This window comes from Triplophysa dalaica, chromosome 8 (assembly GCF_015846415.1).
Source record: "Triplophysa dalaica isolate WHDGS20190420 chromosome 8, ASM1584641v1, whole genome shotgun sequence".
Classification (NCBI taxonomy): Eukaryota; Metazoa; Chordata; class Actinopteri; order Cypriniformes; family Nemacheilidae; genus Triplophysa; species Triplophysa dalaica.
This window is the reverse complement of record NC_079549.1, coordinates 16575257-16599254: the sequence shown is the minus strand read 5'-3', so window position 1 is coordinate 16599254 and position 23998 is coordinate 16575257. Positions and strand designations below refer to the sequence as shown.

Below are 23998 nucleotides of genomic sequence, written 5' to 3'. Positions count from 1 at the left end.
TCCTTCCAAATGTAAAAAGCGGTGGAAAAGACCTATCCTGAAAGGCTTATTGTAATTTGGAGAAAGGCCTTTCAATACTTAACTGTATGGGAGGAGACTGAGGATCAAAGACAGTCAGAATGAAAATCTTAAATCTAATTTTGAATGTATGTTTTATGTAAATGGCTATGAAATTATAATACGAATTTAAATATTTGAACAATATGCCAGGGGTTCCCATTGGGGGTCACCTAATAAAGTCTTGGAAACATGCCAGCCTGGGATTCGAACTTGTAACCATGGCGTTTTAAATCTGGCTCTCTAACCATTAGCCACAACTGTCTTTGACCCAATGCATCAAATACTGCAAAATAAGTGGACAAGACTAATAATATTCAATTGCTCTAGAGTTTAAATACTTCACTTTTAACATCCATTAACTGTTGGAAATTGTAACGTGTGTACATTTATCCAGTGATATTTGGAGATTTTTTAATAAACCTAATTCAAAGTTTATACAGTATTTAATATAAATACATAAAGTTAAACAATAACAGCTTACATTATTTTATTTAAAGATTGTTTCATTTTAAAAGGTTAAATAATAAACGTAATAATAAAATTAGTTCTGAATGCTGAATTGCGATAGATGAGATTGAAAATGTTATTGTAAAATGAGTATATATTATACGTTATCTGTGCTTCCACGCCCACTTGACGCTCATCGAAAAGCGCAGACAACCCCTAAAGCTAAGAAACATTTCCGTAAAATGAACTAACCCTGGAACATAACCTGCTCCGGATCAGGTTATCTTCAGAGAGTGAGTTGCTATGGTTACTTACATTCCCTGAAAGTTATCTCCGTTTTTGGAACCGAAAGTTGAGGCTACCAGCTAACTAACCCTTAAACTTACCCGGGTATGTCACATAACCAGCTTTCTGGAATACACCACAGGTCTTCAGACTCCTCCTCTTAAAAACAGATTCTGAACTATACACACACACGGTTATTTCAAAGCTGTACTGTCACTAGACCAGCAGATGGCAGTATGCATGGTTTCAATTTTAAATCAAACCGATGTGCAACGCTGGCTGCTCTCCGTACTGTGGCATGCGCTTCAGATATCACTCGCTGTTTTAAGGTGTTTTAAAAAGGTATATCGCACTTGCATGTCTGTCTATCAAGTAATTGTTACAAATTAAGACAAAAAATATGAATGAAGACTAAATACAATCGCCTCAATAATAAAATAACACGAGGCTATAAACAGAATAACTTGACACTACGTGTTAATTGTGCCCACGTTGCTTTTTTATGCGCGATGACATTTCACGTCCCTTGAAAATAATATCTATTAACCCGCAGTTTGAAAGACCACGAATGGGTCATTAATTGTGTTATATATCGTAGAAACAATCGTGAAATTACCTAAAGCTTTCGTTAGCCAACTGATGCAAACCCAAAAACATGGAACCTGAAGTGGTAAAATGCTAACTCGCTACCTGTTTTTTAATTATTTCCTTTTATTTATGTCCTATTTCCTAATGTAGAAAGAAGAACATAACAGTACAAATGAACAATTTAGCTCATTCAGTTCGATTCAGGATATTACAAAGGACCAGAGCGAGAGCATAACATACAGGGCCGTAACCAGTTAATGTTGTGAAGGGGGTGGTGACGTTAGTTCTTTTTCTCAAAAAGTGGACATTTTTTGTCCTTTTCCCCCACATTTATAATATTATTTTGAGGTTCAAATTCTTGTATGGTCACTGTTTATACGAATGCCCCACTCTACACACAGACGGAAAAAAATGGTTATCCAGCCGCTCGTCCTGCACTCTTTGATGCAACAAGTACATCATTTGTTGTTGGATGTGTTCCTGGTTCCGGTTGATCTAACTAATGCAGCCTTCTTGGCTGTGCAATAAATACATAATGGAAATAATTGACTAGGGACCAACTGCAAAGCGAATAAATGTTCACAGGTGGATGCTTTTATGCTAAGATCGCTTATGCGGGTCAGGGCTGACCGTGAAACGCGGAAGTCACGCATGCATAAAGCCCATTGTATTGAGTGGTGTCTAATGTTGTGTTCAGACCGAACGCGAATTGCGCGAATAAATCGCGTAATTCGCGTGTACTTTGACGCTTGAACATTTTAGTTTACTCGCTTCATTGGCGCGTCAAATTCGCTTCATTGGCGCGTCAAATTCGCTTCATTCGCGCGTCAAACTCACTTCAATGCAGACGCGAATTCGCGTCATGGGAGGGGCCTCTGCCAGCAGGCTCCAATCCATTATAGATAAATTGCTTAAATTGTGTAAAGATCGTTTTTGACAACTTGCCAGATTGTCCGACCTCCTCACTCACTTTCTTCCAAGCAAAATCCTTTTTATTTCAGTTTCGATAAAAGTAAGATGTATCGTACAGCTCCAGGTATCCACATAATGCAACGGTGATTTTGTCCTCCATTGTTGTTGAGATTTCTGCGTCCCCTCGCAACATCATAATCACCTGACTGCTAGAGCAAGTTCAGATTTTTCAACTCGAGCGAATCGCGCGAATTGAGCGTTCGCGTGATTCGCGCGATACGCGCGTTTCGCGCGATTCGCTCGAGTTGAAAAATCTGAACTTTGGCGAAAATTCGCGCCGCGTTAACCAATCAGTAGCTTGCTCTAGCAGTCAGGTGATTATGATGTTGCGTTGTCCGCGCAATTCGCGTCATTCGCGCAATTCGCTTCATTCGCGCCGCCTCATTCGCGCAATTCGCGTCATTCGCGCCGCCTCATTCGCGCGATTCGCGCCGCAAGTAGGTCTATCGCGTCTTTGCATTGACTTAACATGTAAATCACTCGCGCTTGACGCGCCATTCGCGTTTGGTCTGAACACACCATAAGGAAATGGAAACTTGTTATTTCTGCGAAACTTACTGTCAACACAAACTCATTCTATGGAAACAAACACTAGTTTTTTAGGTGAAATGAAACCGAAACCTAACCGGTTGAATGATATCCACGTCAGTGCTTGTATGTCCAGTGTCCAGTGAGTATACCTGCTTCTTTCTGTCCTCAACTCTTTTCTACGACAAATTTATGGGAAGTTTTAGGAGGGCTAGAAAAGGTTTGTTGAATTTTTGCTTTATGTGATATTAAAACTCACTATTCACTACTTTCATGCTATTCGTACTTTTGAGAGAATTTAGCTGTATTTAACCTGTTCAAGTACAATATTTGTATGCCTACTTCATTCAAAAGTACGTACTTCTTTACAACTACTTTTAAGTCTTAAATGTTCACGGAACATAGATATTTGGATTATTTTTCCAAAACAGGATTTTTTGATGTTTGTCTCTGCATATAAGCTTCAGGTGTGTGGACAGTAGGGTTTTAAACACTCCCTTTATTAATACTTTTTAAATGCATTTTACCTAGAAATTATATATTTTTATCCGTTTTTCATACTTTCAATCTGAAGTTTTAAAAATCCACCTCAAAACATTTCTGCTTTTTTTTAAACATTAATAATATTAACAAAGAGTGATATAAAAAAGCATGATCAATATATTCACTATGAAGTACTGTTAGTAGACCTTAACAAGTTTAAAAATGTTTTAAGGATAACACAGGCCTAAATAGAAACAAAAAATACACCCACTTGAAAAACTGAAGAAAGTAAAACTCTCTTACTTTCAGCCACTTACGTCTTGGTCATATTTTGCAGAATCAACATACATTAACATGTCTCCACAAGGTCCTTCAAGGCGAGGAAATATAGCTAGTGGTCTGAACCAACACTATGAAGAAAAGGTGCGTCCCTGTATTGACCTTGTGGACCATCTCAGAACACTAGGTGTTGAGAAGGACCTGAACCTGCCAGCTATTGCTGTTATAGGTGACCAGAGCTCAGGAAAGAGTTCTGTATTAGAGGCGCTGTCTGGAGTGGCACTGCCCAGAGGAACAGGTATTACAACACAAGCACCATTCAAGTAAATTTGCAAAATAGTTATACCTGTTTGCACGGTGTTGCTCTCTCTCTATAAATCCATTAGTCCTTTACAAAATGTCAGCAAACCATTTATATACACAGGTATCGTCACTCGATGTCCCCTTGTGCTCAAATTGAAGAGAGTGAAAAAAGAAGACACCTGGCATGGATTGTTGTCATTCAAGGATCAATACAAGAAACTCAAAAATCCAGCAGAAATAGAGAATGCTGTCTTGGATGGTCTGTATTACAGGTTTTTGAAGAAATTTGATGAAAGTCTTTTAAATACTTAATCAAAACATGTTTTATCGAATGTGAGTTGATTGAGATGTCACCGCAACATTTTTTATTGTGAATGTAGCTCAAACAGCATTGGCTGGAAAAGGAGAAGGAATCAGTTCTGAAATGATCACTCTAGAGATCCAGTCGAGTGATGTCCCTGATCTTACTCTCATTGACCTGCCAGGCATTGCTAGGGTTGCCACTGGCAACCAGCCTAAAGACATCGAGAAACAGGTAAGATTTAATTGATCTACACTACAGTATAAACTCTGTGTTTAAACATGTTATACGTGTTCAGGATCTAGCTTGTTTGCCAACCACACAAACAAATTCTGCTCTATTTTTTGGGGGGGAACAATATTTGTTTATGTGAATGTTTAAAATCCACTCATTACTTGTTACCGTCCATGATCCCACACAGTGGTGTAAAATTACGAGATACAAGTACTTCTGTTTTTAATATATTCTATTGATTGACATTAATAATAATTATTAATAAGATAAATAAGTAAGGGGTAATGTTAAGCTACCTGGTTGTTATTGTAACTAATGTGGAAATTCATATATGGACAACAAAATCAGTCTTATGGGTAATGTTTAATGTTTTTATATATTTAATGTAGGAAATTTACAAACTTCATGGAACATGATCTATGATTAATATCCTTATGATTTTTGGCACAAAAGAACATTTGATAATTTTGAGCCATACATTCTATCTTTTACTAAAAAATTTCAGATGCTACTTAAGACTGGTTTTGTGATCCAGGGTCACATAATGTTCATTTTAACTGCATAAAACAATCTGAGAGGAGAAATATGAATGTCATGTCAGATAACATCTTCTGAAGTGTGCTTTTTTGTTTTCAGATCAGAAACCAAAATTGTATCATTTTATTCTTAAATAAAATGAATGTGTTGTATGTCACTTTGTCAATAACCTTTAAAATATTTTAAGTTACTAAACATGCAGACGGGCTAAAATTTGTTGGTACCCCTCCACAAGAAACGAAGAATAGCACAATTTTCTCTGAAATAACTTGAAACTGACAATGGAATCCACCTGTCTAAGAGTTCCTAAAGCACATAATTCCAAAAAAGTGGCTCCTGGCGATATGTCTTGTGAAGAGAATCGTTCAATATTTTTAGTGTCATTTCAATGTCATTTTTAATAATATTAGCGATACTGTACAGCCTCAACACTCCCTTTCTGCAGGTGTGGCTAAACGCAACAGATGCCAGTATGCCATCCGCCACCAAATACTACAAGAAGATTGCGATCGTGTACACAATATAGCTAATTTTATTAAAAATGACCTTCAGTTTTTGAAAATATTGAACGATTTGCTTCACAGGTCGTCAACATGTTGCCAGGAGCTGCTTTTTTGGAATTTTGTGCTTTAGGAACTCTTTGACTGGTGGACCTCATAGACTACCATCATATGAAATAAAGAGAGCTGCGCATTTACCAAACAATCTTCTAAATGGTTCTACTCACCTCTGTCACCTACATCTGGGATGGCCTGGGGGTGAGTAAATTAACAGCAAATTGAAATTTAATCGCTTTAATGGAAATCAGACTTTGCTTTTGATTTTTTAATTAACATAAAAAGAATACATTTGTTAATAATTAAAGAAATTAAAATGTCATGGACAAAAATGTTGGAAGCCCTAACCTAATATTTTGTTGCACAACCTTTAGAGGCCATCACTGCAACCAACTGTTTCTGTAGCTCTCAATTTGACTTCAGCTCCTGTTAAAAACTTAGTTTGCCAAACTCTTCCTGAGCAAACTGCTTCAGCTGTCAAAGATTTGATTTGTGACTTCTCCAGACTGCAAGTTTCAGCTCTTTCTATAGATGTATTGTTTGGATTCAGATTAGGACTCCATAGAAGGCCACTTCAAAATAGTGCAATGTTTTGTTCTTATCCATTCTTGGGTGATTTTAGCTGTGTGTTTTGGGTCCTTACAAGTTGGAGGACTCATGACCTGCGTCTGAGACGGAGCTTTCTGACACTGGTTAGTACGTTTCGCTCCAGAATGCCTTGAAGGATTGTGGCTTGTCAATATGAATTTGATCAAATTCCAATCTGGCTTTATGTTTTTTTTTCCTCCACGGTCTTCTTCCATGGAGCCCACTTTTGCTTACAAAGTGATGGATGGTGCGATCAGAAACTGACATACCTTCACCTTGGAGTTCAGCTTGTATCTCTTTGGCAGTTATCCTTGGTTCTTTTTCCACCATTCGCACTCTGTTCAATCTTGGGTCGATTTTCCTCTTTCGGCCGCGGCCAGGGAGGTTGGCTACAATTCCATGGACCTTAAACTTCTTCATAATATTTGCAACAGTTGTCACAGAAACATCGATCTCCTTGGAGGTGGTTTTGTAGCCTTTTCCTTTACCCTGAGCTCCTCAGACAACTCTGTCCTTTGCTTTCTCTGGACTATGGTCCGAGTGGTGCACACACTGATACCCAACAGCACAGTGATTACTTTTCTACGTTTAAATAGGCTGAATGCCTGCATACAAGATTGGATACATGTGTGATACTAATTTAAGAAACAAGTTAGTTTGAAATATCACTATAATCCAATTATGTACCAACAAATGTGTCCAGGCCATTTTAGAATAGCTTTGTAGAATAAGCAACAATTCATCTCTTTCCACAGCATCTTTGCTTTATTCTATGACATGCAAGGCATGCAAGTATACATGGTACTATAGCTTTTAATTTCATCACTCTTCAGGAGGAATGAAGCATTATTTCAATGTGCTGTAATGGTACCAACAAATTGTAAATATGTGTTTTTTTAAATAAATATGCATGGCTTAATTTGTATAGGATAAATGTATTAGGTAGTCTCTCATGTAATGCTTGTTTTTCGTTAACAGATTAAAGATCTAATTGAAAAGTTTATTAAAAAACAAGAGACTATCAGTTTGGTGGTTGTGCCGGCAAACATTGATATTGCCACCACTGAAGCACTACAGATGGCATTCAGAGTGGATCCAAACGGTTCCAGGACACTGGGTATGTATCACTGCAATTAAACTAAACATTAAATAAGTGAACTGAATTTTCTGAGACTGATCACGCTTTGGGGTGAGAAATTTAGTAATAATAAAATTAATTCCTGCAGGTATTCTGACTAAGCCAGATTTGGTGGACAAAGGCATGGAGGAGACCGTAGTCAAAACCGTTAACAATCTTGTGATACCACTTTACAAGGGCTACATGATTGTTAAGTGCCGGGGCCAGCAAGATATCAATGACAAACTTACTCTGGCCAAAGCCTTGGATAAAGAAAGAACGTTTTTTGATGAAAATCCTCATTACAGGCAAGAAATGTTTTTTCTTGATTTATTCAGAAAGCAGACTGTTACACAAACAAATAATAAGGAAATATATGATAATACAGGCAATGTGGCATATCTGATATTCAATGTTCATTTTCCTTTGATATTAATTCATTTTCAAAATGTAGTATTCTTAAAATAATTGTAGATGTATGTCTATTTAATACTCAACTCAAATTTTATTTATACAGTCTTTTTACCATTTTCAGTGTTACAAAGCAGCTGTAAATGAAACATATTAACTATATGAGTTAATATGGAAATAACTGTAAATAATACATTAGATTTATAAAAAAATATGAGAAGCAAAGTGAATAGATGCACTCCCATTCATAAAGGACACACAAAATAAAGCACACATACATACTCACATGATGCAGAAAGACACGCACACATGCATGAAACACAACACACATACAGGCACACAAACAATCACAGACACACACGCGGATACATACACACAGATATCCACAAAACACGTACAAACAAAACCACACGCTTTAAACACAGGAACACAAAAAAAAACATACACACAAGATGCACATACTGCATTGGTTCTTAGAGAGTTGTAATTTTTTCTCTTAGGGCCCTCAATTTAATACTGCTATTATTGTCCTTTTGGAGTCCTTGTCAATATTGAACTTTTCTCTTTAGGTCTCTTCTTGAGGATGGTAAAGCTACAATACCCTTTCTTGCAGAAAGACTCACTAAAGAACTGGTTTTGCACATATCCGTACGTGTTTCCGTGTCCGTGTGTCCGTACAAAATTGCATGGCATAAAGCATTGATACTGAACAGAGCGTATGAAACATGGGTTAATTCAAGGGTCTCAATGTATTTTCTTTACCTTCAGAAATCACTTCCACAGTTAAAGAAACAGCTTGAGATGAAACTAGCTAAGACCACTGATGATCTCAAAGTGCTTGGAGATGGTGTTCCTCTTGATCGACATGAAAGAGACAATTTTCTGATTATGGTGAAAACATGTTGGAAATTATTGTACAGTATATGTTTCACACCAGTAGTATTTCTTTGTCTTTGTGTTTTGTTTGGATCTAATGACTTGGTGACACTTGTGTCCTGCAGAAACTCAGGCAGTTCAATGATGTACTTGAAGGAGTAAAAAGAGCTGAAGAAGACATAAAAAATTCAGACATGAGGGTCTTCACCAAAATTAGAAAGGAGTTTAGCAGATGGAAATGCCTCCTGGATGACAAAACTGTTAGGAGTGAGTTTCACGTAATATTAGAAAGCTAACAATAAAGTTTTATCTATTAAATACTCTACAACAAATATTGAGTGCCCAGGAATGTTTGTGTCAGTGGTGAAAAAAGTGTTGGTAAAGTTTTCTGGAATGATGATAATCTTGAAGTTTACAAGAGTCTGGGAGTTTAACATAGTGGCTCACAAACCTGTAGTGGTTAATACTTTGAACCTGTCAACATAACCAGTAAACATTTGTTATTTGTAGTTTCCCATGGTCATGGTTCCATGTAATTACTGTACACCTATGTGCGACATTAGAAGTCTTTAAGAGGCCCACGCATAGAGGTCGTGCTACCTACTACCCAGTGCTTTAATAATTATATAATAATTAATATAATAATTAAAGTTGATTCATAGTTCTGTGTTAATTGTCTATAGCGGAGGAACACCTTCGAGATGAGGTTGAAGAGTACATTAGAAATCGGAGAGGAAAGGAGCTTCCTGGATTTGTTAACTACGGAACATTTGAGAGCATTGTCAAGAAACATATCGAGGAGCTAGAGGAACCTGCATTAAAACTCCTCAAGGATGTCACAGGTAAGGAGCAAGGTTTACTATAGCCATAACCGTGGTTTTGGACATGATTATGTCATGATTCCGCCATCATGTCATGTCTATTCTTGGTCTTGTGGGCGGAGTCATGGCATAGCCTTCGGGTTTGTGTGGAGGGAGAGATAGTTTACCTAGAGGCCTTCTATACTCTCTCTCTCCGGTCTGCGTCTTTGTTCTCGCCATCTCGTTTCCTTGTTACCATCCCATAAGTGTTTCATCCCTGTCACCTGGTCACGGTTAATTATCCTTTGTCTGTCTCCCCTATATAAGATCCTCATGTCTATTGTCCTGTGCTCGTTCGTTGTATCTGTATGTATCTGAATGTATCTGAATGTACTTTGCTCACCTGTAGTTCTCACCTGTTTACTCGCCTTGCCTTGCCTTGCCTTGCCTTGCCTTGCCTTGCCTTGCCTTGCCGTGTTTGGATATTCTCCCCGTTGGATTCCCAAGTCGTGTTATTGTTTAAGTCTAGTCGTGTTCATTTTATAGTACGTTTAGTTTTCTGTTTTCTTGTATTTGCCCCATTGTGGAAAGTGTTGTTTTCAAGTTTTTTAGATTAAGTCATGTATGTTTTTACACCCCGTCGTGGTGCTTTGTTTTGTGTTTGAGTAATAAATGCCGTTGTTAACCCCTTCATCACCAACCGCTGCCTGCATTTGGGTTCTTCCCTCAAAAACCCTGACATGATTATGTCTTATTTTATAAATTGTTCTTTAGCGAACAATACAATTATGGCTTTCATTCAAAATGATTGAGATAATAAATTAGACATCTTTTCAGACGATCTCTTTTAATTGGCTTGTTTTCTGGTCCACATTATTTACAGATATTGTTCATTCTTGTGTGAACACCATTGTTAGCCATCACTTCAAGGCGTTCTCTTGCCTCATGAGGGCTGCTAAAGATCCAATTGAAGATTTTCTTGAAAATGAGTTTCGGAAAGCGGAGGAGAAAGTGCTGTCTCAGTTTAGGATGGAGAAGATTGTGTACTCTCAAGACTCTCTCTACAGTCGCCAGCTAGAAGCTGTAAAACAGCAACCAAGCACAACTGGCTTTGTTTTTTCAAAGGGTAGGAGCATCAGTGCCGATGTACGAGAGATGGCACAGCACCTCAATGCCTATTTAATGGTAATCATTTTAAACATTTTTTTTCATTTGTATGCATTTATATAAAAAAGAATTGAGACTTTGTCATCGGTCTTTGATTTGGCAAGCTATGCAATTCACTTCTAAACATGATATTACAAGTTTCCATGTTCAAACAACAAATTATTAATATTTTTTATTTACACATGATTTACATTCAATTGTTTTCAGACATTCATTTGAAATAAAAAAATAGAATTTTACAAACAATGTTTACAATACACAGGACACCTTTAAGAAATTAATCTTATTTTTTCCTAGTATAGAAACATAATGATAAAATTATCAAACTTTGGGTTGAGCAATGTCTTGTGATAAATGTTGTCTTGCATGTTTAGAATGACTTTTAAATTTCTTATGTATTTTGCTAGATCACCTCTGACCGTCTGGCTAACCAAGTGCCGCTGATAGTTCAGTACCACATGCTGGATCAGTACATATCTCTGCTTCAGAATGCGATGCTTGCCATGATTGGAAGAAACATTACAGAAGATCTGCTCAAAGAAGATTCTGATGTTGCTAGTAAAAGAAAAGAGCTGATCGAGCGCCTGGGGCGCCTAAAGTCTGCTGGCAAAGTTATGTCCAAGTTTGTGATTTCTGCACACTGAGCACAGTTTTTTTCATATACAGTACATACCTAGCTTCAGTCTATGTATTAGGATATGTCATATTTTATGTTGTTTCCACTATAGCCAGTTTAAATTAATTTGCTAGATCTTAAGAAAGTTGGATTATTCTGATGTTGACTTCACTGTACATTTATTTTCCATTCAGCTGGCTCTGTTTAGGAGGTTTATTGGGAAGGTCACCATAGTCTTGTTTGCTGACTGGGTGCCTAAATAGTACTGGCAAAGTTTTGTCCAAGTTTTTACATTTTGGACACTGAGCACAGTTTTCTTTGTTATAGCCTAACAGATGCTTCAGTTTATTATCCAGTCTATTTTATAAGGATGTCATATTTTATGTTGTGTTCCACTGCAGCCGGTTAAGTTAATTTGCTAGGTGTAAAGAAAGTTACATTGTTCTAATGTAGACCACACCAGTTTTTTTCCATTCAGCTAGTTCTGCCAAGAAGGTTGTATATATATTGAACAGTTACATAAATAAACCATTTAACTGCTGTAACACAATCTTCAGCAAATTATTATTGGTTTTTTTTTAATGTCAAGCGTTTTCCCAAAAAGAAACATATTTGAAATTGTGTTAAGTAGGCTATTATTTTATTAAAACTACAATACAGACGTACGCTGTTCCAGACATCTCGGAATTACGACATTTCCCACCTCAACATCATCATTAGAGGCGGGGAGTTCATAAAGGGCAAATATGACATTGAGGGGAGACATACATTATTACATAAAATGAAACCAAACCCCATGATTTTGAAGACGACTCGCGCTCGTGTGTCTAGGCTCTCTATCGGTGGCTTGAATTCAGTGAGTATTCATTTTTTCCACATTTTAACCCAATTGCTATTCTATTGTAGCTATATGTTTTAGGATCACTATTTAATTGTCAAATTTGTTTCGAAGTTCATGCACTTTTGGCTGACCATATTTTTAAGGTTATTCTAAGAATACTTATGTAGCCTAAATCCAAATGATTGCGCGAATGGTTTGTGAAAACTCGAACATCTAAAACGTTTATACCAAACTTATTAAATATACTGTAAAGGAAGCTGATCCATTGACGTTTAAGGGATATTAAAATGTTAATTTATTCAATTGAATAACACATTTAGAAAGGTTAATTATAAAAAATACAAATGCATCTACAATTAAACAAGAAATAAACGATATATGTGAATGCTCAGGGGTTGACATAAGTGGTGCGCAGCGCGAACACAATTAAAATGCGCACTGTAAATAGGTTTAGACCGCTTATTTGCGTACTGACATGGTTGAAACCTCTTGATGCAGAATCACCGTTTTAGACCGACTAAGTTTTATACTGGATAAGATTTCCGTTTGAACCGATTGTGCTAAAACTACTGATATCTCGTTATTGGTATTGGTAGCTCCGCATTTGTTGGTTCTGGTTTCGGTAGAGAAGCATGCGACACGCGCAGCCTCTGTGAATGTCTGGATCTACACAGCGCGCACGTCTACCAAAACGCCGCTTCTCTTAAACTTTCTATAAGGACAAGCTGTTTAAACTTGACACTTGCACGCAGCTTGTGTTTCTCTATGCTATTCTCGACCCTAGCTCCGCACCGCACTGCAAGTCTCCATGTGCGCACCCAAGTGCACTTCCCAGCAACCTGCCAAAAACGAAAAAAGGTTGTCGTTTTAGGTTTCAAAATTGGTGTTGAAAATGAATATTTACTAATGTCAAAAGAAAAACAAGAAGAAATACGTTATAGATGTATTTTAAGTGTACTTTAAAATAATATAAATATAGTATTATCCCACTTTATTATTTTGTTTATTGTTCTTTAAAAAGTAACTACTTTTTTACTTTTATATTTAATGGGTAAATATAATCTGTCACACTATGTGCAATGTGAGCACCAAACTGAATCTCTAGGTGCTCTCTTGAGAACCAGTTAAAAAAACGTATGTGCACTCCTTTGAATGCTCCATCTCTTGATCCACTCCATAACATCAACTGTTTCCGAAAGTCGCTCATTTGCAAAAAAGTTAGTTTAAATGTAACAATGTAACAATCCCCACAGTGAAGTTGGTTTTGAGTCGTACTGAGCGGAGTATATTGAGCTTCAATTCACTGTTGAGCAAAACTGTCGATTACTCTGAAATCACGTGTTGCAAACAGGGTTGGAACAAAGTATTCTCTCTACCTTAAATTTACTGAAAGTGAAAGTTGAATTGTGTTGAAATTTGACTCCCTGCCAGATTAAAAATCCCCTAATTTTCCACTATGGGTAGGAGGATTAGGTGTGGCATCACGGCTTCGTTTTGGGAGTGTCAGTAAATTTACAGTACAGCATGCTTTCGAAAATAAATGTTTTACCCTTTTTGCATTTCATTTACATTGAGAGTTTATTACAGTTTTGTCAGGAAAACTCCAAAAGCAAAAACCACAAGGTGCAGCACGGATAATAACCCCTTACGTTAGTTTCTGGTTCCCAGAAAGTCTTTTTTAGGGTTTCTTTTTTGTTATCATTGAGGAAATAAAACTTTAGTTTCATGGCTTCTATAATGTTGGGAGAACGTTCCTTAACGTTAGTTGTTGGTTCAGAGATCGTTATGGGAACCTGATACTAACGTTCTATTTCCACAAAGATAACATTCCTGGAGAACCAAAAAGGAACCTGGGAACCTAAAATTGTTAGCTTTGAATCCACTAGGCTGTGTACAGATAATAATCCACAAGGCAGAGTTCAGTTAACAATGATCCCAGAGTCCTTCTTGACCACATGGGAGGTAATCACTGGAGATAGCGTCCACAAGACTGACAAGCAACATACGCTCGGACGAAGTCCATAAATCCGACAGGAGACGTTCACAGGAGTAATATTCTTGACCTTAAGATTTCCTCTAAATGCAGAGCGGCACGGCAGACTGGAAAGCCCTTCCACGAGCTATCCAAATGACCAGCCAGGAAACCATGGTATACATTGCAGGACTTGCACTGCAGGCAGACAAGAAGTAGACAAAGTTGTGGCAAAAACATCACTGGAGCTTAGAGGAAAAATGTGATTAACTAGGAAACCCAAAAACTAAGAATTTACTCGACAAATGAGAAAGCAGGAGGGGAGAGAGAAACCAAAACCAGTCCAGGGTGAGGAGAGCAGAACAATAATGAGAAAGCAAGCGCGGGAAATGAGGGGTTGTGGGTAACAGACAGAGAGACCGAACGCATGGCAAGCCAAATCATGTGTTCGAAACAAAACAAACAACCCTAACAAAGTGCTTAGACCCCGCGACCCGACAATTTTGCTCATACAAAGCATATAATGAGAGCATGCAAAGTGCGTTTAAGGTATGACAACGGAAAAGTATGATTTTTGTGATCCATCAAGCAGATGGAGCTTCAGTTTATTATCCAGTCTATTTTATAAGGATATCACATTTTATGTTGTGTTCCAGTGCAGCCGGTTAAGTTAATTTGCTAGGTGTAAAGAAAGTTACATTGTTCTAATGTAGACCACACTAGTTTTTTTTTCCATTCAGCTGGTTCTGCCAAGAAGGTTGTATATATATTGAACAGTTACATAAATAAACCATTTAACTGCTGTAACACAATCTTCAGCAAATTATTATTGGTTTTTTTTTAATGTCAAGCGTTTTCCCAAAAAGAAACATATTTGAAATTGTGTTAAGTAGGCTATTATTTTATTAAAACTACAATACAGACGTACGCTGTTCCAGACATCTCGGAATTACGACATTTCCCACCTCAACATCATCATTAGAGGCGGGGAGTTCATAAAGGGCAAATATGACATTGAGGGGAGACATACATTATTACATAAAATGAAACCAAACCCCATGATTTTGAAGACGACTCGCGCTCGTGTGTCTAGGCTCTCTATCGGTGGCTTGAATTCAGTGAGTATTCATTTTTTCCACATTTTAACCCAATTGCTATTCTATTGTAGCTATATGTTTTAGGATCACTATTTAATTGTCAAATTTGTTTCGAAGTTCATGCACTTTTGGCTGACCATATTTTTAAGGTTATTCTAAGAATACTTATGTAGCCTAAATCCAAATGATTGCGCGAATGGTTTGTGAAAACTCGAACATCTAAAACGTTTATACCAAACTTATTAAATATACTGTAAAGGAAGCTGATCCATTGACGTTTAAGGGATATTAAAATGTTAATTTATTCAATTGAATAACACATTTAGAAAGGTTAATTATAAAAAATACAAATGCATCTACAATTAAACAAGAAATAAACGATATATGTGAATGCTCAGGGGTTGACATAAGTGGTGCGCAGCGCGAACACAATTAAAATGCGCACTGTAAATAGGTTTAGACCGCTTATTTGCGTACTGACATGGTTGAAACCTCTTGATGCAGAATCACCGTTTTAGACCGACTAAGTTTTATACTGGATAAGATTTCCGTTTGAACCGATTGTGCTAAAACTACTGATATCTCGTTATTGGTATTGGTAGCTCCGCATTTGTTGGTTCTGGTTTCGGTAGAGAAGCATGCGACACGCGCAGCCTCTGTGAATGTCTGGATCTACACAGCGCGCACGTCTACCAAAACGCCGCTTCTCTTAAACTTTCTATAAGGACAAGCTGTTTAAACTTGACACTTGCACGCAGCTTGTGTTTCTCTATGCTATTCTCGACCCTAGCTCCGCACCGCACTGCAAGTCTCCATGTGCGCACCCAAGTGCACTTCCCAGCAACCTGCCAAAAACGAAAAAAGGTTGTCGTTTTAGGTTTCAAAATTGGTGTTGAAAATGAATATTTACTAATGTCAAAAGAAAAACAAGAAGAAATACGTTATAGATGTATTTTAAGTGTACTTTAAAATAATATACATATAGTATTATCCCACTTTATTATTTTGTTTATTGTTCTTTAAAAAGTAACTACTTTTTTACTTTTATTTTTAATGGGTAAATATAATCTGTCACACTATTTGCAATGTGAGCACCAAACTGAATCTCTAGGTGCTCTCTTGAGAACCAGTTAAAAAAACATATGTGCACTCCTTTGAATGCTCCATCTCTTGATCCACTCCATAACATCAACTGTTTCCGAAAGTCGCTCATTTGCAAAAAAGTTAGTTTAAATGTAACAATGTAACAATCCCCACAGTGAAGTTGGTTTTGAGTCGTACTGAGCGGAGTATATTGAGCTTCAATTCACTGTTGAGCAAAACTGTCGATTACTCTGAAATCACGTGTTGCAAACAGGGTTGGAACAAAGTATTCTCTCTACCTTAAATTTACTGAAAGTGAAAGTTGAATTGTGTTGAAATTTGACTCCCTGCCAGATTAAAAATCCCCTAATTTTCCACTATGGGTAGGAGGATTAGGTGTGGCATCACGGCTTCGTTTTGGGAGTGTCAGTAAATTTACAGTACAGCATGCTTTCGAAAAGAAATGTTTTCACCCTTTTTGCATTTCATTTACATTGAGAGTTTATTACAGTTTTGTCAGGAAAACTCCAAAAGCAAAAACCACAAGGTGCAGCACGGATAATAACCCCTTACGTTAGTTTCTGGTTCCCAGAAAGTCTTTTTTAGGGTTTCTTTTTTGTTATCATTGAGGAAATAAAACTTTAGTTTCATGGCTTCTATAATGTTGGGAGAACGTTCCTTAACGTTAGTTGTTGGTTCAGAGATCGTTATGGTAACCTGATACTAACGTTCTATTTCCACAAAGATAACATTCCTGGAGAACCAAAAAGGAACCTGGGAACCTAAAATTGTTAGCTTTGAATCCACTAGGCTGTGTACAGATAATAATCCACAAGGCTGAGTTCAATTAACAATGATCCCAGAGTCCTTCTTGACCACATGGGAGGTAATCACTGGAGATAGGGTCCACAAGACTGACAAGCAACATACGCTCGGACGAAGTCCATAAATCCGACAGGAGACGTTCACAGGAGTAATATTCTAGACCTTAAGATTTCCTCTAAATGCAGAGCGGCACGGCAGACTCGAAAGCCCTTCCACGAGCTATCCAAATGACCAGCCAGGAAACCATGGTATACATTGCAGGACTTGCACTGCAGGCAGACAAGAAGTAGACAAAGTTGTGGCAAAAACCCGACAATTTTGCTCATCCAAAGCATATAATGAGAGCATGCAAAGTGTGTTTAAGGTATGACAACCAATAAGTATGATTTTTGGTTATCCACCAAGCAGATGGAAACATACGTAAAAATCCTGGCTTGCATTCTTTTCACTGCAGTTGGCTGTTGCCTGGTGTTTTTCAATAAAGTCCCATAATGAACAACCCCAGCATGAGCTTAAAGGTCTGATGAACTGTATTTGTTTATTGTTTTATACTGTTATGTGGGGTCTACTTATGACGTTCGTGTTGTTTTTACATCCAAAAACATTAAAATCAATAAGTAATGGGCTATTTCCTACCCAGGTTTTGAGACCAGCTCTGCAAACGCTCGGTTCTAAGTATTGAAGACACTTGGAAGTAAATTCCCACCACTTTGATTGGATAGCAATTTACGTAGTTGGAGCCTTCTGTCGATTTGGTTCGAGACGTAACGTAAGGTTACACATTAGCACCATTCACAGTTTTCGTAGGTCATTAGTATTATCTGGAGACCTTCTGTGATTTATAAATGACCAGTTTTTCATTAGTTTTTCATGTGACGCATTAGCAAGGGATGATTTTACTCAAATTTACGGAGTTATTTCCCGGATATGATGGCAAGGCTTTGTGTATAGTTTATATAGCCTATACTTGTTTTGCATTTAATGATATATGACCGTACCTGTAAGCATTTGAGACCAGTGATCCTGAAACGGACAAAAGATCACCGCGATCGCGGGCCTCAAATGTTACGAGAGTTTCCATGATAAATAAACAGACGGGAGACTCCCGGTAACTTGTGGATATCACCCAGCACCTGAAATAATACCAAAACACTTCAAAGCAGCCTCCATTCTTTGCAAACAGTGTGTAAAACCTTGAAAAAATATATATGAGCCCACTGAATCACAGAGATGGCGATTCGCACGGGCTTAAGACAACCATTGCTTGTGAACCATGGCATTGCTTTTTAATTTTAAACTCTCCACAAATTGAGTCTCGACCTGTGCCTTGTTCACGAAGGAATCCTCGGAGAAATGAAATGAACAAACGCTCCATGTTTTTTCCACATGAGCTGGAACGTCTTTAAAAATAAACTTTACCCCTGCACTCCTAATATCGGAATCCGAAGGAAGGTTATGCAGCGACAAGTTTTATTCCACAACCAGGGATGGCACAATATTTAGCTATCTTTAACGGCATGTTTGTTTATTGCTTGCTCGCTCTATTGCAGTTCCATGCCACTGGTTCTGTCATGCGTGAACCAGTGGGTGGGGATAGAGATGCAGTCATTGATATTTTTTTCTGTAGGTGGTGTTCAACCTATCAATGTCGTCATAGATAGGTGCATTCCAGAACCTGGCGTTCCGTTCGCTGTGCTTGGTGTCAATAATAGATGTAATCTCAGTAACAAAGGCGTTTTCAGTTCCGACACTCACATGATGTTTGCGTGAATACGATTCCCTCTTATATAACAAAGGGTCGGGTTAAAATTGTGATATTAATTCATGCCTCCTTTAACTTGCGTAGGAATTTATTGAAATTGGTTGCACTGCGACATTATTTTTTAGGCAACGGCTGGATTTTTGTGTTGCCAGCAGCACTGAGCAGAGTATTTGAAATGCGTTTAATCATTTACCTACGTTTTAATTAATTTTATGTATGCGTAGACTAACTTTTTTGTCATATTTTGCAGAAGCAGCATAAATTCAAACATGTCTTCACAACGTTCTTCAAAGCATGGTAATATGAGTTGGGATCTGGTCCAACATTACGAAGACAAGGTGCGTCCTCACATTGACCTTGTTGACAGTCTCAGGGAACTTGGCATTGAGAAAGACTTGAACCTGCCAGCTATTGCTGTTATAGGTGATCAGAGCTCAGGAAAGAGTTCTGTATTGGAGGCGCTGTCTGGGGTGGCATTGCCCAGAGGAACAGGTTAAATAATGCAAACACATTTCAATACACTACTTTTGAAACCACACCTGTATGCACAGTAGTTGTCTCCATAAAAAGAATAGGTCAATTAAAAATAGACAGCTTACCATGTATAAACACAGGTATTGTCACTCGATGTCCCCTTGTCCTCAAACTGAAGAAAGTGAAAAATGAAGACACCTGGCTTGGAGTGTTGTCATTTAAGGACCAACACATGGAACTAGAAAGTCCAGCAGAAGTAGAGAATGCTGTCTTAGATGGTGTGTATTGCACAGTTTCTAAAGAAATTCAATAGTGTATTCAATTTGTTTTGTCATATGTGGGGCAATGGTGATGTCAGCTTAACATTATCTATTGTGTATGTAGCTCAGATGAAATTGGCCGGACAAGAAGGAATCAGTCATGAGGTGATTACTTTAGAGATCCAGTCCAATAATGTTCCTGATCTTACTCTCATTGACCTGCCAGGCATTGCTAGAGTTGCCACTGGCAACCAACCAAAAGACATCGAGAAGCAGGTAAGATTTGATATATCTACAGTATTTATAAGTGTTTATAAGTGATTTATGAGTGTTGTGTGATCTAGCTTGGTTGCCAACCAGCCAGGTTTAAACACTGTTTTTCTTTTCTATAATGCAAATGTTAGGAAATCATTTGAATGGTATTTAAACTGTACATGATCAATAAAATAATGCTACAAACACAAGACAGAAGTTCTCAGCCATGAGCAAAAATTAAAGTTAACGAGGTCAGAATTGTGGTAATGGAGATTTTTTATTTAACAGATTAAAGATCTAATTGAAAAGTTTATTCAAAAACAAGAGACCATCAGCTTGGTGGTTGTGCCGGCAAACATTGATATTGCCACCACTGGCGCAATACAGATGGCATCAAATGTGGATCCAGGTGGTTTCAGGACTCTGGGTATGTACTGTTTATTTCAATAAATCTACTGATTAAATAAGTGAATTCAATTTTCACAGACTTTGTTTATGTGGTCTTACTTTGTAAAAAAAATCAAATAAAACATTAATTTAAAACATTATTAATCTATATTCTTGCAGGTGTTCTGACTAAACCAGATTTGGTTGACAAAGGCATGGAGGAGGCAGTAGTCAAAATAGTTAAAAATCTTGAGATACCACTAGAGAAGGGCTACATGATTGTTAAGTGCCGGGGCCAGCAAGATATCAATGACAAACTTAATCTGGCCGAAGCCTTGGAAAAAGAAAGAATGTTTTTTAAAGCAAGTGCTCATTTTAGGTGAGAAATGTGTTTTTCTTCTTATTGCATTACAACCATATTGTATCACAAATAAATAACAAAATAGCCGATTTCTATGTAAATTATAATGTAATATGGCGATCGTCCTTTTTGAAAAAAATTTACATTGTAGTATAGCAAGTTTTACATTTCAGAATGCGTTTTATTATTGCCCTACAAACCATGGCCCTTAATTTTATACAGCTATTTTCATTGTCACTTTTGAACTTTATTTTTCCTTTAGGCCTCTTCTGAAGGATGGTAAAGCTACAATACCCCGTCTGGCAGAAAAACTCACAAATGAATTGGTTTTACACATTACTGTACGTATGCAGAATTGCATGATATAAAAGCATTAACAAGAAACTGAGCATGTGTTGTAGTAAAAGTCTTTGGAGTATAGGAATTCTAGATTTATAAAAAAATATATTACTATGTCATTTCTTTACCTTTAGAATTCACTGCCACAGTTACAGGAAGAACTTAAGATGAAACTAGCAAAGACCACTCAGGATCTCAAGTTGCTGGGAGATGGAGTTCCTCTTGATGAACATGAAAAGAACAATTTTCTGATTAAGGTGAAAATATGTTTCAAATTATTGTATTCATACAATGGTCTGGTCTGAATAGTTGGTTCCAATTGGCTCAATTTTGTGGATTTAAACCGTTAAATACACAGGTAATTCCAGTGAAAGCTATGAAGCAGTCATGGGCCACCTTAGAGAGGATGGCACAGGACCGGCAGGAGTAGAGAACTTTTGTTGCTGCCCTACATGCCAGACGGCATATTGGGCAGTAAGTAAGTTCCAGTCACCTTGACTACCATTATTTACATCTGTGTTAGATATAAAGGACCAGTGTGTCGTTTTTTGAACGATCTATAGCCAGAAATCCAATATAATATATTTGTAAACACGTTGTCTCATTCGGGAAAGAAGAGAAAATGTGTCAACATCTTAATCCTCTATTGGCCTCCGTAGTGCTTGAAAAGGGAAGATTTGGAGTGAACGGTTGATCTCAATTCTTAACCTAAGAGTTAGATGCCGTTAAAAATAACACACAGCACCGTTAAAGCAGACATTTTTACCCGTAAGACCAAAGATTGCACTGGAAACACCACTAAGAGCTTTACCTTGCCGAATTTCAACTTGGTAAATGACCATGGCATAAACTGGATAATCCACAACTAGCTGTGCATTGAAGGATTTTAAAGATTTTCTTTGCCTTCATGTTGTGGCAGGCTAGCCGTGGATTGTCCTTTACATATTACACCCCTTCAGTGTTTGTTGGTGACTTTTTTTTTTAATCTATTAACTTGATGACACCTTTGTTATTTAGAAAATTCACCAGTACAATGATGCACTTGAAAAATTAAACAGAGCAGAAGACGACCACAAAGTCTCAGGCAAGAAGGTCTACACACAAATCAAAAAGGAATGTGATACATGGAAAATGCTCCTGGATAAAAAAACTGCTAAGAGTGAGTTTGTGATTATACTAGACAATCAGCATTTCCGGGAGAATTTGTGTCACTGCTATCTCTGATAAAGATATTTTATAACATTTGGATTTTATTTAGATTTTCAATGGGTAAAAAAATTCTTCTGCTAATTATTGTGACATTTACAATAACAGTGTTAGTGGTTCAAAAGTCTATAGTGGTTTAGCATTTTAAACCTCCTAGAAAAAATTTGTAATTGGTTTCCTTCCATTGTGATTCCTTTAAATTGTACATTGTCAACATGTGACATTGGAAGCCTTCATAGGGTTTCCTTCATAACTCTTGTGTCCAGTGTCTCCAGTAAATCTACACCTTAGGACTGAAGTTGTAGATAATATAAGAGTTCACAGAGGAAAGGAGCTTCCTGGAGTTGTTGACAAAACGACATTTGAAAGCCTTATCTGTGAACATATTGATGAGCTAGAGGACCCTGCTTTAACGTTCCTTAAAGATGTTAGAGGTGAGTAAAAGCATTTACCATAGTTCTGACATTGTTTTGGACTTGTTTATAGATATGATAGGCCTACGTGTATAGTTACCGGCACCCATAAAAATGATTGAGAAAAATTAGAGGATGATATGCACAAAGTAATTGTCATGATGGTCTTCTGGGTCTCCATTTTTTTTAACAGATATTGTTCTCTCTTCCGTGAACACTATTGTTGTCCAACACTTTGAGAGGTTTCCGCGACTGTTAAGGGAAGCTGAATATCCAATAGAAGATTTTCTGGAAGAAGAATTTCAGAAAGCGGAGGAGAAAGTCCAGTCTCAGTTTAGGATGGAGAAGATCATTTACTGTCAAGATTCTCTTTACATTCGCCAGCAAGGTGTTGTTCAACAGCAAAAAGTCGTACCGGAAATCAGCGATGTTCAAAACATAGCGTGGAATCTCAATGCTTATTTAACGGTAATCTTTTGTAACATTCATGCTACTGTTCGCATACCAATGGAAAATATTGTGGGAAAGCTTGACAAGTTATACATTTTATACATTCATGAGCTTTATCAATAAGTATAGTTTACATAACTGTTTAAACAATTTATTTACATTATTTCAGGGAAGTATATTTGCTTAATGAATAAATGTATATATAAATTTACCCTTGACAAATAATTGTATTCCCTCTAGGGCTGTTAAACGATTAATCGCGATTAATCACATCCAGAAGAAACGTGTGTGTTAATATTTGTCTCTGTACATTGCATAATAATTGTGTCTTTATAAACGCATGCATGCATATATTTAAGAGCAATATAAAGAGTCAATAATAGGTAAATATGAATAAATACAACTTTTATTCTGGATGCGATTAATTGTGGTTACTCGTTTGACAGCCCTAACCCAAATTAATTTGAGATTTGAAGACATTTTTTTTTACAAAACGTTATACAGGTCACCTTTAAAATAAAAGTATGATCAACGTAAGGATAGAACAATGTGACATTGTGCAATCTACAGTTGTGCATTTAAATTTTAGAATTTAAATGTCTTTTGTGTGTATTTGCTACTAGATCACCTCTGATCGTCTGGCTAATCAAGTTCCGCTGATAGTTCTGTACCATGTGGATAAGTACATATCTCGACTCCAGAATGAAATGTATGCCATCAATAGAAGATTTGATGCAGACGATCTGCTCAAAGAAGATGATGAGGTTGCCCGTAAAAGAAAAGAGCTGAAAGAGCGTTCGGAGCGTCTGAAGAATGCTGGCAAACGTCTGACCAAGTTTGTGCGCTCTGAAGTTTGAGCACTCTTTTTAAATATACCATATACAGAAGCTTCAAAGTCTAGGCTATTAGTATAGGTAATTTCTGTTCTTTTTGATTAATATTTTTTACATTTCATATTATTGCTGTGTTCCACTGTAGCCAATGTTTAGTTCATTTATAACATTTTAAAATCGCATTATTTTGATTTACAATGGTTTGTTCCATGCAGCTGTTCTGTTAAGAAGTTTTTTTTAGAAGGCTATTATATTTTTTTGGTCTGTATACCGTCTTTTCTTGAACTTAAA

The 23998-nt window shown here is 37.1% G+C and overlaps 1 protein-coding gene across 7 annotated transcripts; it reads left to right on the top strand.

Annotated features, from left to right (window-relative positions):
* The first annotated feature begins 1078 nt into the window (after nucleotides 1-1078).
* LOC130427042 (interferon-induced GTP-binding protein Mx-like) lies at nucleotides 1079-23998 on the top strand. Of its 7 annotated transcripts, none has more exons than XM_056754061.1 (13): nucleotides 1079-1134; nucleotides 3701-3940; nucleotides 4067-4204; nucleotides 4326-4480; nucleotides 7141-7279; nucleotides 7389-7587; nucleotides 8260-8338; nucleotides 8459-8581; nucleotides 8692-8833; nucleotides 9250-9408; nucleotides 10250-10551; nucleotides 10941-15080; nucleotides 18980-19180. In XM_056754061.1, the coding sequence occupies exons 2-12, from the start codon at nucleotides 3718-3720 to the stop codon at nucleotides 11175-11177; spliced, it is 1896 nt and encodes a 631-aa protein (XP_056610039.1). In that variant the 5' UTR covers nucleotides 1079-1134; nucleotides 3701-3717; the 3' UTR covers nucleotides 11178-15080; nucleotides 18980-19180. The 7 variants fall into 7 exon arrangements, with proteins under 7 accessions (XP_056610039.1, XP_056610038.1, XP_056610037.1 ...); XM_056754060.1 differs by lacking the exon at nucleotides 1079-1134 and adding an exon at nucleotides 1164-3022 and having other exon boundaries at nucleotides 3731-3940; XM_056754059.1 differs by lacking the exon at nucleotides 1079-1134 and adding an exon at nucleotides 1164-3022.

Excerpts from the sequence above, each read along its gene's own strand:
- LOC130427042 (XM_056754055.1), top strand. The coding sequence starts at position 2,986 with ATGATATCCACGTCAGTGCTTGTATGTCCAGTGTCCAGTGAGTATACC. Across the intron at positions 4,481-7,140 it reads CTAAAGACATCGAGAAACAG|ATTAAAGATCTAATTGAAAA; the intron begins GTAAGATTTAAT and ends TTTCGTTAACAG. Across the intron at positions 10,552-10,940 it reads ACCTCAATGCCTATTTAATG|ATCACCTCTGACCGTCTGGC; the intron begins GTAATCATTTTA and ends GTATTTTGCTAG.